The sequence below is a fragment of the Cebus imitator genome, unplaced genomic scaffold (assembly GCF_001604975.1).
Source record: "Cebus imitator isolate Cc_AM_T3 unplaced genomic scaffold, Cebus_imitator-1.0 Scaffold18, whole genome shotgun sequence".
NCBI lineage: Eukaryota > Metazoa > Chordata > Mammalia > Primates > Cebidae > Cebus > Cebus imitator.
The window spans coordinates 10205289-10219886 of NW_016107333.1; the positions used below are offsets into that span (position 1 = coordinate 10205289).

General features: G+C 49.0%; 1 protein-coding gene and 1 non-coding gene across 7 annotated transcripts in view; both read right to left on the minus strand.

Moving 5' to 3' along the window:
• HM13 (histocompatibility minor 13) overlaps positions 1–7143 on the minus strand; it is a 54150-nt gene extending 47007 nt beyond the window's left edge. For 3 of the 6 annotated variants that reach the window (XR_001820729.2, XM_017515021.2, XM_017514988.2), the window contains exon 1: positions 6812–7143. Coding sequence is in view for 4 of the 6 variants with exons in the window: in XM_017515021.2 (XP_017370510.1) it covers positions 6812–6994 (183 nt within the window). In the remaining 2 variants the exon portion in view is untranslated. The remainder of the gene's footprint in view (positions 1–6811) is intronic. The other 3 variants (XR_001820728.2, XM_017514997.2, XM_017514964.2) reach the window with 1 other exon arrangement.
• Positions 624–764, minus strand: LOC119469331. Its single transcript, XR_005198125.1, has one exon. It is a non-coding gene; the product is annotated as a U4 spliceosomal RNA (small nuclear RNA).
• Positions 7144–14598: the final 7455 nt, after the last annotated feature.

Sequence of the window (14598 nt, forward strand, 5' to 3'; positions counted from 1 at the left end):
GCTCTTGTTGCCCAAGTTGGAGTGCCGTTGCGCGATCTTGGCTCACTGTAACCTCACCTCCCAGGTTCAAGCCATTCTCCTGCCTCAGCCTCCTCAGTAGCTGGGATTACATGCGCATGCCACCATGCCTGGCTAATTTTTTTGTATTTTTAGTAGAAACGGGGTTTCACCATGTTAGCCAGGCTGGTCTTGAACTCCTGACCTCAGGTGATCTGCCCACCCTGGCCTCCCAAAGTGCTGGGATTACAGGTGTGAGCCACCGTGCCCAGCCAAAGCAGGTACTTTTAATAGCTCTTTTACAAATGAGGAAGTGGAGGCCTAGAGAGGTGAAGTAACTTGCTTAGTGTCACACAGCTGGTGAGTGGCAGAGCCAGGATTCAAACCAAGGCAGTCCTGTTCCAGACCCCAAACTCTTGGCAGCTGTTTCCTATAAGACCTCTATCTTTCCTATCTGGAAATTTCTGTAGGAAAGTTATAACAGGAAGATACTTGGGAAGCCTGCAACTTTTCTGAGGAACAGAATCCTGAAGGTAACTGAACAGCTAATCTTTGTAGTTACAAAAATATTTAAAAAGTTTTTAGGATTCTTTAACAATCCAATTGGCATTTTTTTTTAAATTCAGTCTCCATAGAGACTGTCAAAAATTGCCAGTGCTGACTATATTTCAAGTCGTCATGGCGGGGTATTGGGAAAAGTTTTCAATTAGCAGTAATTGCGCCTTGGATAAACCTCATTGGCTACGATACTGCCACTGCGCAAAGCTACCAACTGGCATTTTTTAACCAGATGCATGTATGTAAATGCAATAGCTCCTGCAACACAAGACACAATTAGAAAGTGGGGAAAAAACCTGACACAAACAGCAGAAGTAAATGTGGCTTCCAATGACATTCTGGATGTTGTTAGCAGAGCGGAAACAAAAGCAGTAAGGGAGGACAGATGCCTGCTGGAAGCCATTGGCACGGCTCAGGTTCTTGGAGCACTGCTTGCAGGCCATGTCCTGGAAATGATCCGGAATTCATGGGCCATTCTGTTACTGTTGCCCCAGCTGGACACCCCAGGGTCTCTAACTCCTTACCACCACATTCAGTCACTCAGCTCTCCATGGTTACCTTTCCTGACCCAACCTCCCACCCCAATCCTTTGGCCCTCACTGCTGTCTTCACAACCCCTGCACCAACCTTACACTTCTCCCTCTGGCCTATCACCTATGCTGCCATGACCTCTTTCTAAAGCCTACACCTGATTGTATCACATACCTGCTTAAAAACCTCTGGAGAGGCAGGGCGCAGTGGATTACGCCTATAATCCCAGCACTTTGGGAGGCTGAGGTGGGTAGATCACTTGAGGTCAGGAGTTTGACACCAGCCTGGCCAACATGGTGAAACCGCATCTCTACTAGAAATACCAAAATTAGCTCGGCGTGGTGGCATGTGCCCATAGTTCCAGCTACTCAGGAGGCTGAGGCATGAGAACTGTTTGTAACCAGAAGGTGGAGGTTGCAGTGAGCCAGTATCACACCACTGCACTCCAGCCCGGCAGAAGAGAGTGAGACACTGTCTCAAACAAAAACTAAAAACAAACAATAACACCACCACCACCACCACCACCACCTCTGGAGAACAGACTACTCCACAGCAATTCAACAAGAATCAAGGTTAGTGCTGGTGGGAAGTAAACTGATATAACCTCTATAGTGGATCATATGGTAAAATCTATCTGAATCAAAAGTGTGGGCTGGGAGCAGTGGCTCAGGCCTGTAATCCCAGCACTTTGGAAGGCTGAGGTGGGCAGATCACCTGAGGTCAAGAGTTTGAGATCAGCCCGGGCAACATGGCAAAACCCCATCTGTACTAAAAATATAAAAATTTGCTGGGTGTGGTGGTGTGTGCCTGTAATCCCAGCTACTTAAGAGGCTAAGGTGGGTAAATTGCTTGAATCCAGGAGGCAGAGGTTGCAGTGAGCTGAGATGGTGCCACTACACTCCAGCCTGGGTGACAGAGGGAGACTCTATCTTAAAAAAAAAAAAAAAAAAAAAAATAAATAAATCCTACAAATACACAGACAAGTGTGAAATAAAAATGTATAAAGATACTAATTTCAGCATGGTTTGTAATAGCAAAAGGCTGAAATAACCTGAATGACCAGTGGAGGTCTCTAAATTGGTGGTTCTAAATTTGAGCATGCATCGGAATCACCAGATGGGCTTGTTAAAACATACATTGTTGTGGCCACCTTGAACTTGTGATTCAGAATGTGCATTTCTAACAAGTTCTGGGGTGATGCTGATGCTGCTGGCCCAGGGACCAGACACTAGAGAACTAGTGATCTAAGCAAACTGGCGTACACGTGGGGTATCATAAAGCTGTTAAAGAACACACCCTATGTACTGACAGGATTGAATCTGCAACAAATATTAGGTGAAAAAAGCAAGGTGCAAAAAAGAGTGTACTATATATAATGTTATATATATAGTGTATAATAATATACAATAGTTCTGTAACAAAAATAGGGCCGGGTGCAGTGGCTCATGCCTGTAATTCCAGCACTTTGGAAGACAGGCGGTTGGATCACCTGAGGTCAGGAGTTCAGGACCAGACTGGCCAACATGGGGAAACCCCATCTCTACAAAAATGCAAATATTAGCCAGGCATGATGGCGGGTGCCTGTAATCCCAGCTACTCGGGGGCAGAGGTGGAAGAATCCATTGAACCTGGGAGGTGGAGGGTACAGTAAGCTGACATCGTGCCATTGCACTCCAGCCTAGGCAACAGAGTGAGACTCGGTCTCAAAAAACAAAACAAAACAAAACAAAAACCAGGGAAAGATTATGCCTATTTATTTGTAAAGACACAGAATCTCTCTGGATGAGAAATTTTTTTCTCTAAGAAACACACAAATAGGGGCTGCCTCTGAGGATGGAAATGGGGCAGCTTGAGGTGGCTGGGGGACTATCATTGTGCACCCCTTTGTACCTTTTGAATTCTGTACCATGGGCATGATACTACCTATCCTCCCCACCATAAAAGATGAGGTACAGCTACATATAGACATATATATATACGTCTGTATTTTTTGAGACAGGGTCTCACTCTGTTACCCAGTGGTACAATCAGGGCTCACTGCAGCCTTGAACTCCTGGCTCAAGTTATCCTCCCACCTCAACCTCCAGAGTAGCTAGGACTACAGGTGCATGCCACCACATCTGGTTAACTTTAGGTCTCTATGTACTGACATGATAGGTAACAAAAACATATTATTATTATTATTTTTGAGATGGAGTCTCACTCTGTCGCCCAGGCTGGAGTGCAGTGGTGCAATCTCGGCTCACTGCAACCTCTGCCTCTGGGGTTCAAGTGATTCTCGTGCCGCAGCCTCCTGAGTAGCTGGGATTGCACTCATGCCCCACCATGCAAAGCTTATTTTTGTATTTTTGCTATAGACAGGGTCTCACCATGTTGGCCAGGATGGTTTTGAACTCCTGACCTCAAGTGATCTGCCCACCTTGACCTCTCAAAGTGCTGGGATTACAGATATGAGCCACTGTACCTGGCCAACAAATTGTTAAAGAAAAAAAAAATATCAAGTTGAGGAACAATATGTACTATATAATCCAAGTTTTATAAAAATAAATTGACATATGTCTATATCCACAGACACATACACAATGTTTGTATATACACAGAGAAAATTCTCAAAGGTTACACACCCAACAGCTAATTGGGTTACTTCCAAGGGATAGTGCCCAGGAGGCTTTTCCTTTATACTTCTGCACTGTTTGAATTTTTTTTTTTACAAGTGTGTAGTATTTTTGTAACAATAATGATTAACTGCTGCACTGCTTTCAGGATTCTCTTCCTCAGAGAGGCCGCAGGTTCCTGACCATCATGCCACTATATCCAAGCCCCTCTCCTGGCTCACACCACACTCCTCACTGCCTCTCACATCTTGTGGTTCTGCCTGTTGGACTCCCCCCACCATCCACGCAAAGACAACTGCTGCCCCCTCCAGGAGGCCTATGAGAACTCTATCTTTTTGGCTAGTCACATGTCTATTTCTCCTTGGTGACTGAGCTCAGTGAGGGCAGGGCTTGGCCTTCGTTGTCCTGGAACTCCTGGTACCCAGCCCAGAGCTCGGCCCAGAGGGGGCACTCAGTCCTGCTGGCTATGGACCCTTTAAACCAATCCAATGTGCAGCTACTGCCTGGGCCAGACTCGCTTCTGTCTGGGAGGTGGGCCTCTGACAGGGGTGGGTGCTGCTCTGAGTAGCTGCTCCTCCCAACGCTACTTCTTCACAACATACTCCTGGAGACTCCACCTTCTTCTCTCACAGTTTCACAATTTTCCCTGCCTGTTATGGACACCTTGACCCCTGGGGAGAATTCTGTCCTCACATTCCCTCTCTTCCACTGGCTTTGGGGTCCAACACTGGTGGGAAATCACAACTGGGTCCATACACTAACTCTTCTCTCTCCACATGATCAGGGAAATGACTCAGGGTAGAAAGGGAGTCAATTGGCCCATCCTTCCCCTAGGTCAATGCTGCTTGTCTTAGAGGTACCTGTATCAGGAGAGAGCCCTGGAAAAGAACTAGGCATACCTGGTTCTGCCCCTAAATGGCAGAGTGATCTTCAGAAGTCATTTCTTTCACTCTGTTTCTTTTTCTGTACAATGAGGATAATGAAACTGGCTCTGCCTGCCACCTCAGTTGCTGTGAGCATCAAAGGCCTAAAGGTTTTTGCAAGTTTTACAGCATCTGCGTCATTGGTGGTGGCAGGCTCTTAAAGGTCAGGTCCTGTTTATAATTTCATACAGTCCTCCAAACCCTGCTGCCCTGCAGGAGATGCCTGGAAGAGGTATTCAGAGGCTAAGGCTTTCTCTTACCTTCTGTTTCAGCCACACCAGACCTGCCACTATTTCCTGAACTGCCCTGTAGCCTCCTGCCTCTGTACCTCTCTCTGCTTACCTGGTTCCTTCTGCTTAGAATGCCTTCTCCTGGTTGAAATTCTACCTGTACATCAAGGCTCAGGCCTACCCCTAGCACAAAGCCTTCCTGCACTGTCCCAGATGTGCTCAGTCTTTCTCCCGCAACCCTGCAGCACTGCTTGTATTATAATCCCAGATCTAGTTATTCTTCTTTCACCCAACTCCTGAACTCCTTGGTGACAGGGCTCTGACCTACTCATCTTTGCAGGAATCCTCCCTTACCCTTGATAGTGGTGGAAGTTCAGGAAATACTGTTGTCTGGAAGGTGTTTTCTGCAGAGATTCGTGATCCTCATACGAAAGGTGCCAGGGAGAATTAGTGAGTTTGGAGAGCAGCTCAGGTCAAGCTGCCTAGCCTTACGGCAGCTGTCCTTTGCCTCCTCTGTCCTGGTTTATCTTAGAACTTCTCTCTGCACTAAGTGTCTACCTGACAGGCATAGGAGAGAAGGTTACGATCACCTGAACTCTGCTTAGAAAAAGCCAAATAAAAAGGAACATGGAGTCATGTTTGAGTCTCTCGGCCTAAGCCCTGCCTGACTACTACTTTCCTTTGCATCTGATCGCATACAGAGCCAGGAGTGAGCTCTCTGCTCTTAGGGAAGTAAGGTGGCAGGCCTCAGCCACTACTCAAGTTGGGTAGTATTTTGAGAACCTCAGCTTGAGCAGTTTCAAAAGTGGCAGCTGCTCTGTGGGCCTGCCCTCTTTGGGCAAGACAGCTTCCACTGAGGTTTATCTTCAGGTCTGGGTAGGGGAGGAGCATGGGGAGCTGCAGATTAAAAGAAGCCATTGGTACAACGGGCTGGAGAGGGCTTCATATAGGGAAGAAGTGGGCTGGCAAAGGGGGAAGAGGAAGCAGAAGGTGAAATGTGCTGGAGTCCTTCTAGGTATCCAATGGGACAGCTGCTGAGGAAGGCCAGGGATGGAGTCTAGCCCAGTCTCACAAGAGGGGCCAACAGTGGCCCAGTAGGCAGGCCCAGTTTGGTGGTGGTGAGGGGGGTTGTCTTGGGGGTGGGGGAGAAAGGCCACTTTGAGGTAGGGTCAAAGGCTGGCTGGGAAAAGGGTTATAGGTTAGGAACAAGGTCTGGGTTTCGACTAGGCCATGTCCAAGGTTGGATGGTAGTGAGAGAGAGGAGACCAGCAAAGTAAGACGTCCATGCCTGGTTGGAAAGTAGAGGCACCAAGATGCCAGGTTCTGAGGGGCTAGCCGACTGGGATGGTTCCAGAAAGTGATGTGAGAACCTGGGGGCTGAGAGACCATTGTTTTTGAGGCAGGGGCAAGGGCCAAGGGTGAGGGCTCCAGGTGAGCACATAAGGTGCCATATATTCCAGTGAGACAGGAGTCAGAGTCTAGGAATGGGTGTGGATGATGGAAAGGGCCCTGGGTTGGGCTGAGGCAGGGTTCCTAACCGGTGATGACATGAGACTGTACCATTCAGGAAGCTGTCGGGACCACTATCCATCAGGTATAGATGGGGCTGGTCTGCTTGGGCCCAACGGGCTCAGAACAGTCAGTGCCCGAGAAAAAGTGGGGGACGGGCTGACAGCGTTCCCAGTCGCGGCATGATGCACAGGGAGGGAAGTGTCAGGGTCCGGGTCGGGAGCAAAAGCAAGTTCCTATTGGGGAAGGTGTCATACCCTGGTCGGGGGTCGGTGCGCAGGAAACGCCAGCCCCATAATGTGTGCCCGGGATGGAGGGAACGGTGGTGATCAGGGCTGGGAAGGGTCAGTGTCCGGGGAGAGGAGGTGTCCGTCCTGCCAAGGAAGGGTCCATGTCGGCCGTGTTCAGTATGGCGGTGGAAAGTGCCCGGTTTTCCCGGTGACCCTACCTTGCCGCGGGCGCAGCGTACCGAGCGCAGGGCGCCGAAGAAGATGGGCAGCAGCGCCATGAGCAGGAGGCTTCCGTAGGCCAGCGCGATGCCCTCGGGCGTGGAAGGAGGCCGCGTCGTGCCGTTGGTGGGGCCGCCTGCCTCGGCGCTGCCATTATGCGGATCGCTGATGGCCGAGTCCATGGCGAGGGTGCGTTCGGGATCCGACTCCAGCTCCGGTTGCGGCAGCGGGGACGCAGACGAAGACACCGGCTCTGCGGGGAAAGCCACGTTCCCCTAAGGTAACAGGAAGTGACGTACTCCCTCCCAAGCCCGCGCCACGCACGCGCGCACACACGCTTGCACGTACGCGCGCGCGCGTGCACGTCTCCCCGCCCGCTCGCCCTCTAGTGGTGGCCGAGGGCTGGGCGGCGGGTTGCTAAGCAACTTGTTAGGCGTCCGGACAGTGGCTCTGGACCTCTGCAGTGGGCATGCCACCCGAATGCCCATTCCTAGTCCCAGCCCGTCTCCTCAGTCCCAGGCTGTCCACTCTCCGCAAATCTTCATATTCCGAATAACTAAGAATGTGTTTATTCATACATGCATTTATCGGGTATCCAATTGTTTATTCACTCCTTAAATATTTATTGAGTGTCCCTCAGTATGCCCAGAACTGTTCTAGGCTTTGAGGACACTCAGGTGAACAATACAGGCAAAAGTTCGTCCTTGCATTCATGAAGCTTGCATTTTAGTGCAGTGTGTGTGTGTGTGGGGGGGGGCGGGGATGCTGGGAAGACACCGTGCCCGGTATTGGCCTGAGTGTTTCACTTTTATTATTAATTAATTAATTTTAATAATTTTTATTTTATTTTTATTTATTTGTTTATTTTTGAGTTGGAGTCTTGCTCTGTTACCCTGGCCGGAGTGCAGTGGCGCGATCTCAGCTCACTGCAACCTCCACCTCCCGGGTTCAGGCAATTCTCTGCCTTAGCCTTCCGAGTATCTGGGATTACAGGCCCACGCCACCATTCCCGGCTAATTTATTTTTCGTATTTTTAGTAGAGACCGGGTTTCACCATCTTGGCTAGGCTGGTCTTGAACTCCTGAACTCGTGATCCACCCATCTCGGCCTCCCAAAGTGCTGGGATTACAGGCGTGAGCCACCGTGCCCAACGTATTTTATTTTTTGAGAGGGTGTTTCACTCATGTTTCCCAGGCTGGAGTGCAATGGTGCAATCTTGGCTCACTGCAACCTCCACCTCCTGGGTTCAAGTGATTCTTCTGCCTCAGCCTCCCAAGTAGCTGGGATTATAGGCATGCACCACCATGCCCGGCTAATTTTTTGTATTTTTAGTAGAGATGGGGTTTCATGCTGTTGGCCAGGCTGGTCTCAAACTTCTGACCTCAGGTTATTCACCTGCCTTGGCCTCCCAGAGTGCTGGGATTACAGGCGTGAGCCACAGTGCCCACCCAGTCTGAGTCTTTTAACAGTAGAGAAATGGAAGAGAGTGAGACCCTGAGGAGTGAGGGAGGAGACTGGCTGACTGCAGGATACTGCCAATGCCTTACTGGTGGCATTAGCTAGACTTGGGAGCAGCCAAGTTATTCTGGGAGAAGTTACTTAAAAGTGTTACAACAGTTGTTTGGGCTGTATAAATCTGCATTGGTAGGAGCACTGCCAGAAGCAGTAGCCCCTGCCGGATCCTGGCCACCATCACTCTGCCCACGCCTGCTCCAACTTTGCCAGGTGCATCTTGCTTGATGCTGATGCTGGGTGTGTAGAGAACTGGCTCAGGGCAGGTGGAGGCAAGGTTGATGCTGCATGACTTCTGAGACGAGGTCAGAAGAAGCCAAACACTAAGGTAAAATATTGTAGAGGAAATCAGAGAAAAAGGAAATAAGGAAGAAGCCAAACAACTTCCATCTTGTTCATTGGAACACTTGAAGAGGGAGCTCTGAGCCACTTTTGACAAGTCTGACTGTCCTGAGACTGCCATATTGTAAGGAAGAGCAAGTCACATGGAGAAGCTATGTGTAGATGCTTATGTCAGCAATGCCAACTAAACCCAGTATTTTAGTTATCTCATCCCAGGTGCCAGACAGGTAAGTGAAGAGCCCTCCAGATGATCACAGTCCCCAGCTGCTTGAGTCACACTAAGCCATCAAGTCTTCCCAGTTGGAGCCCATGAGAGCACAGAGCAGAGTCAAGCCATGCCCACAAAGTCCTGTCAAAACTCCTGATCCCCAGAATCAATGAGTATGACAGAATAGTTCCTTTGGGAGCTCCTGTTTATCCAGCAATAGATAACTAGAACAACATATCAGTTATGATTAGGTTTGGCTGATTGCATGCAACAGAAAACCCCCAAATAACAGTGACTTAAAACAGATGAACTTAAAGAGGCTGGGCATGGTGGCTCATGGCTATAATCCCAACACTTTAAGAGGCCAAAGAGGGAGGATCACATGAGGTCAGGAGTTCAAGACCAGCCTGGCCAAAATGGTGAAACCCCCATCTCTACCAAAACGTAAAAATTAGCTGGGCATGGTGGTGTTCACCTATAGTCCCAGGTATTCAGGAGGCTGAGGCACGGGAATTGCTTGAACCCAGGAGGAGGAGGCTGAAGTGAGCCAAGATCGTGGCACTGCACTTTAGCCTGGGTAACAGAGAGAAACTCTGTCTCAAAAAAAAAAAAAAAAAAAAATTAAAACAGATGAACTTAAAGGAAGGGCAAAAGAGTTTTCATCCCCTCCCCTTGACAATCACTCCAGGAGTTCTGTATAGTGCTTCTACTTACATTTAATTGGCCAGACCATAATTACCTGATCATGTTTAACCACAAGGGAGTTTATGCACACTCTACTAGTGGGACAGCATTAAGCTAGTTATTGGAAATCTTGCAATTGCCTAAAAATGGAGTATTCTTTTTTTTAAAAAAATATGCCAAGCTGTAGAATGCAGGAGTATTCTTAGAATGAAAGAGGAGGAGAATGGGAGTTAGGAGGCAATAGCAGTCTGGGCCATTGAAGGGCTCCCAGGGGACTGGGCATTTGAACCAAGTCTTGAAGGATAAAGGAGATTTTTATTTTCTATGTTTTATTTTTTAAATAGCTAATATGTGGCTGGGTGTGGTGGCTCATGCCTGTAATCCCAGCACTTTGGGAGGCTGAGGTGGGCAGATCACGAGGTCAGGAGTTTGAGACCATCCTGGCCAAGATGGCAAAACCCCATCTCTAATAAAAATTAGCTAGGTGGGGTGGCTCATGCTTGTAATCCCAGCTACTCAGGAGTCTAAGGCACGAGAATTGGTTGAACCCGGGAGGCAGAGTTTGCAGTGAGCTGAGATTGCGCCATTGCACTCCAGCCTGGGTAACAGAGTAAGACTCTGTATTCAGAAAAAAAAAAAAAAAAAAAAAAAAAAAAAGCAAAGGAATGAAAGAATGGTTACTCCATAGGCAGAACAGTGGCATGGGCTGCTCGACTGAGTATACTTATAGTCATTTCTGGACTATATGTTAAACCAGAGGTGGATTATCCATGAGTGTTCTAGGAAAGAGGTGGGCAATTCCTGGAGCTGAGGGTTCCTCCTCTTTTTAGACCATAAGGGTAACTTCTGGACGTTGCCATGGCATTTATAAACTATGATGGCATATAAATGGTGAGAGTGTCTTTTAACATGCTAATATATTATAATTAGCATATAATGAGCAGCGAGGACAACCAGTGGTCAGTTTTGTCTCTATCTTGGTTTTGGTGGGTTTTGGCTGGCTTCTTTACTGCATCCTGTTTTATCAGCAAGGTCTTCGTGACCTGAGTCTTGTGCTGATCTCCTATCTCATGCTGTGACTAAGAATGCCCAACCGCCTGGGAATGCAGCCCAGTAGATCTCAGCCTTACTTTACCCAGACCCTATTCAAGATGGAGTTAGTTGCTCTGGTTCAAGCACCTCTGACAGAGGTATATGTCAGAAGGCCACATAGCAAATCTTTTTTTTTTTTTTTTTTTTTTTTTTGAGACGGAGTTTCGCTCTTGTTACCCAGGCTGGAGTGCAATGGCGCGATCTCGGCTCACCGCAACCTCCGCCTCCTGGGTTCAGGCAATTCTCCTGCCTCAGCCTCCTGAGTAGCTGGGACTACAGGCACGCGCCACCATGCCCAGCTAATTTTTTGTATTTTTAGTAGAGACGGGGTTTCACCATGTTGACCAGGGTGGTCTCGATCTCTTGACCTCGTGATCCACCCGCCTCAGCCTCCCAAAGTGCTGGGATTACAGGCTTGAGCCACTGCGACCGGCCACATAGCAAATCTAACAAGGTCATTTACACATTAAAGAAGGCACGTCAAGCACATTGGAATGGTTGTCTGTAGAGGGATGGGAATGAGAGCGGCAACTGGGATTAAAACAAACAAGCAAAAAATAGGTACAGAAGTAAAATTATACAGGGGCCTTGTGGAAAATAGTGATGACGGGCCACGAGGAAGGAATGAGTGTAATGAACTCATCACTCTGCTCCTAACTTTCGAAATAGAAAACAAAAGGGAAAATATTGAAGACTTTAAGAGAAAATTGTCATCAGAATTCCCTTTGTTCTTTGCTGAGTTGGGAATGGAGGCTGGATTTGCCAAGGGAATGGGAAGTGCCAGAGAGAGCACCTCTGAGAGAATCAGGGTTCTTTAGTTTGTAAGGGCTGGAAGCACAGTTTGAAGCACTTTAGGCAAAGGCTGGAATGTACCGGCCTCTTGAACTCCAAGGAAGAGGTGAATAACCAAACCACACCCCTGTGAGGACAGGCAGGGATGGAATTGGGCATCACTAACCCCCAGAAGCCAGGATGTCCATGCTGCCAGGGTCCTCTCTCTGCATCTCCTCTCTGCTTTTATCTGCTTAGTCTTCATTCTTTTTCACAGAAAACCAGGCTTGCTACAAAGAACAGCCCTCAGGAACTGAGTTAACATGTTAAGATTTGCAGCAGGAACTTAGAAGCTCCCAGATCTGTGAGCTTCCTTGGCTCAAGTTAGTCAGGGGAGTCTCGAAGCGTGTCCAGCTCTACTCTCAAAGGCCTCTGGGGTGGGTGGTGAGGCTCTGTTCAACAGGCTGACTCTGAGGTAAGTGAGGATTTCCAGAATCTCAGCCCAAGCCAAAAGATGTTGAATGTCAGGCCGGGTGTGGTGGCTCATGCCTGTAATCTCAGCCCTCTGGGAGACCGAGGGGGATGGATCACCTGAGGTCAGGAGTTTGAGACCAGCCTGGCTAACCTGGTGAAACACTATCTCTACTAAAAATACAAAAGATGAGCTGGGCGTGGTGGCGGGCACCTGTAATCCCAGCTACTTGGGAGGCTGAGGCAGGAGAATCACTTGAATCCAGGAGGCGAAGGTTGTAGTGAGCTGAGATCATGCCATTGCACTCCAGCCTGGGCAACAAGAGGGAAACTCTGTCTCAAAAAAAAAGGAAAGAAAAAGATGTCAAATGTCATGTGATGAACGTCAGGGTCATAGAATGATGCTGGCCTCACAATGTATCTGGATGAAAATGCTATTGTCCTGATACTGGTATTTTTCCTAGGGAGGGGACTGTACATACGTGTACAGTACAGGAAGACACCGTGGCAACCTGCTTGAGGGAAATGTGGGCCCTAAGCACCCTGGCTGGCAGGGCTGAAATGGCAAACCTGCTTTGCATTAGAAGTGAATAGGAATTTGTGGGAGGGAGAGAAGCAGCAGATAGAAATATAAGGGCATGAGGGCTAGGTGCAGTGTCTCGTACCTGTAATCTCAGCACTCTGGGAAGCTGAGGAGAAAGGATCAGTTGAGACCAGGACTTCACCAGCCTGGGCAACACAGACCGTCTCTACCAAACACCCAAAAGCCAAAAAACCCCCAAACCAAAAATTAACCCAGTGTGGTGGCACACGTCTGTAGTCCCAGCCACTCAGGAGGCTGAGGTGGGAGGATCAATGAGCTCAGGAGGTTGAGGCTGCAGTGAGCTGTGATTGTACCACTGCACTCCCAGTCTGGGTGACAGGGCGACACCCTGTCTCAAAATAAATAAATAAATGGAAAAAAAATAAAAAGAAATGGAGGGCTGGATGTGGAAGGAGCAGAGCCAGTGGGATGGATGGCATGGGGCTGGGACACGGGTAGAGATGGGGGAAACATTCCCAGTAGGGGGGTGGCCAGGTGCCTTGTTTGTGGGGCTCTGCTGTGAGCACCTTTGTTGTCTTGTATCTTCAGGACAGTTTTCTACATGCACAGGCTGCCCTGGTGCGTGGGGCTGTGTATTGATCAGGGATTTCCCCATCCGATTCAAACACTGAGGAGAAAGGATCTTGGAATCAGAGGACCCCATGAGGACTTTGGCTGCCGAGTGGGAAACACGTTGGCCAGGGCAAGAGTAAACGTGAATAAATAGGCTAAAGAAGTGATGTCGGTGGCTTTGGCTGGGGGTGGGGGCCAGTGGAGACAAGGAGAGGTGGACAGGGTTAGGATGGATCTGGGATATTTCCAATTTAGGATTGTGTTTAGGAAATAGGATGAAAAGGACTCCCTGATAGGATGTGAGAGAGGAGGATGTGTGAAACTGTGTCCTGGGTTTCTGAGCTGACTACTGCATGACGGACGTGCAATTACCTGAGATGGGGAAGGTGGGTGGGGCCGAGGCACCTGTCCCTGTCTCCACCTGGAGTTGCTTCTTTTCTTCTTCTTCTTGTGTTTTAAGACGGTGTCTCGCTGTGTCACCCAGGCTGGAGTGCAGTGGAGTGATCTCGGCTCACTGCAACCTCCGCCTCCTGGGATCAAGTGATTCTCCTGCCTCAGCCTCTCAAGTAGCTGGGATTATAGGCATGCGCCACCACACCTGGCTAATGTGTGTGTGTTTTTAGTGGAGATGGGGTTTCATCATGTTGGCCAGGCTGGTCTCAAACTCCTGACCTCAGGTGATCCACCCACCTCAGCTTCCCAAAGTGCTGGGATTACAGGCGTGAGCCACCGCACTGGACTGGAGTTGTTTCTTTGGGAGGTTGTAGCTCCCCTTGCTCAAGTGACCGCTTTTGCCAGCAGAGGGCAGCCTAAACCAGTTAACAGACAGCTGCATTCTGGAGGGGCCAGGACACTGGGATGGAAGGCCACCACCTGGTTTACGGGGAGGCAGCAGGCCTGCTCTGAGGCTCAAATGCAGTCTTTGACTTTGAGGCCAGTTCCAGCCACAGAAATCTGGGTCTGTTCATGTCTAAGGCTGCTGGCCAACCCAAGCAAGCCCATCTCTCCTGGACTCTTCAGCAGCTTCCTAATTTGTCTCCTAGAGTCCCCTGCACATCGCATCTCTTTGCTTGAAACCCTTCAATGACTCCCCCGTGCCCCTGCCCTCAAGATAACTTCATGCTCCTCACCATGGCCTAGTTGTCCCACCCATTCATTGCACATCTCCTCTTTCCATCCAAGCTCTTTTCTGCCTCAGTCCGTTTGTATGGGCGTCCCCTGCCTGGTCTCTCTCCCTGCTTTTTTTTTTTTTAATTAAGGTAGCTCCTTCTCTTGGGTCCTCACTTCAACCTCACCTTCTATCCAGGCTGGAATGCAGTGGCACAATCTTGCTCACTGCAACCTCCACCTCCCAGGTTCAAGTGATTCTCCTGCCTCAGCCTCCCGAGTAGCTGAGATTACAGGTGCCCGCCATCGCACTCAGCTAATTTTTTAATTTTTAATAGAGACGGGGTCTCCCCGTGTTGCCCAGCCTGGTCTCAAACTTCTGGGCTCCAGCAATCCTCCCTCTTTAGCCTCCCAACGTGCTGGGATTACAGGTGTGAGCCACC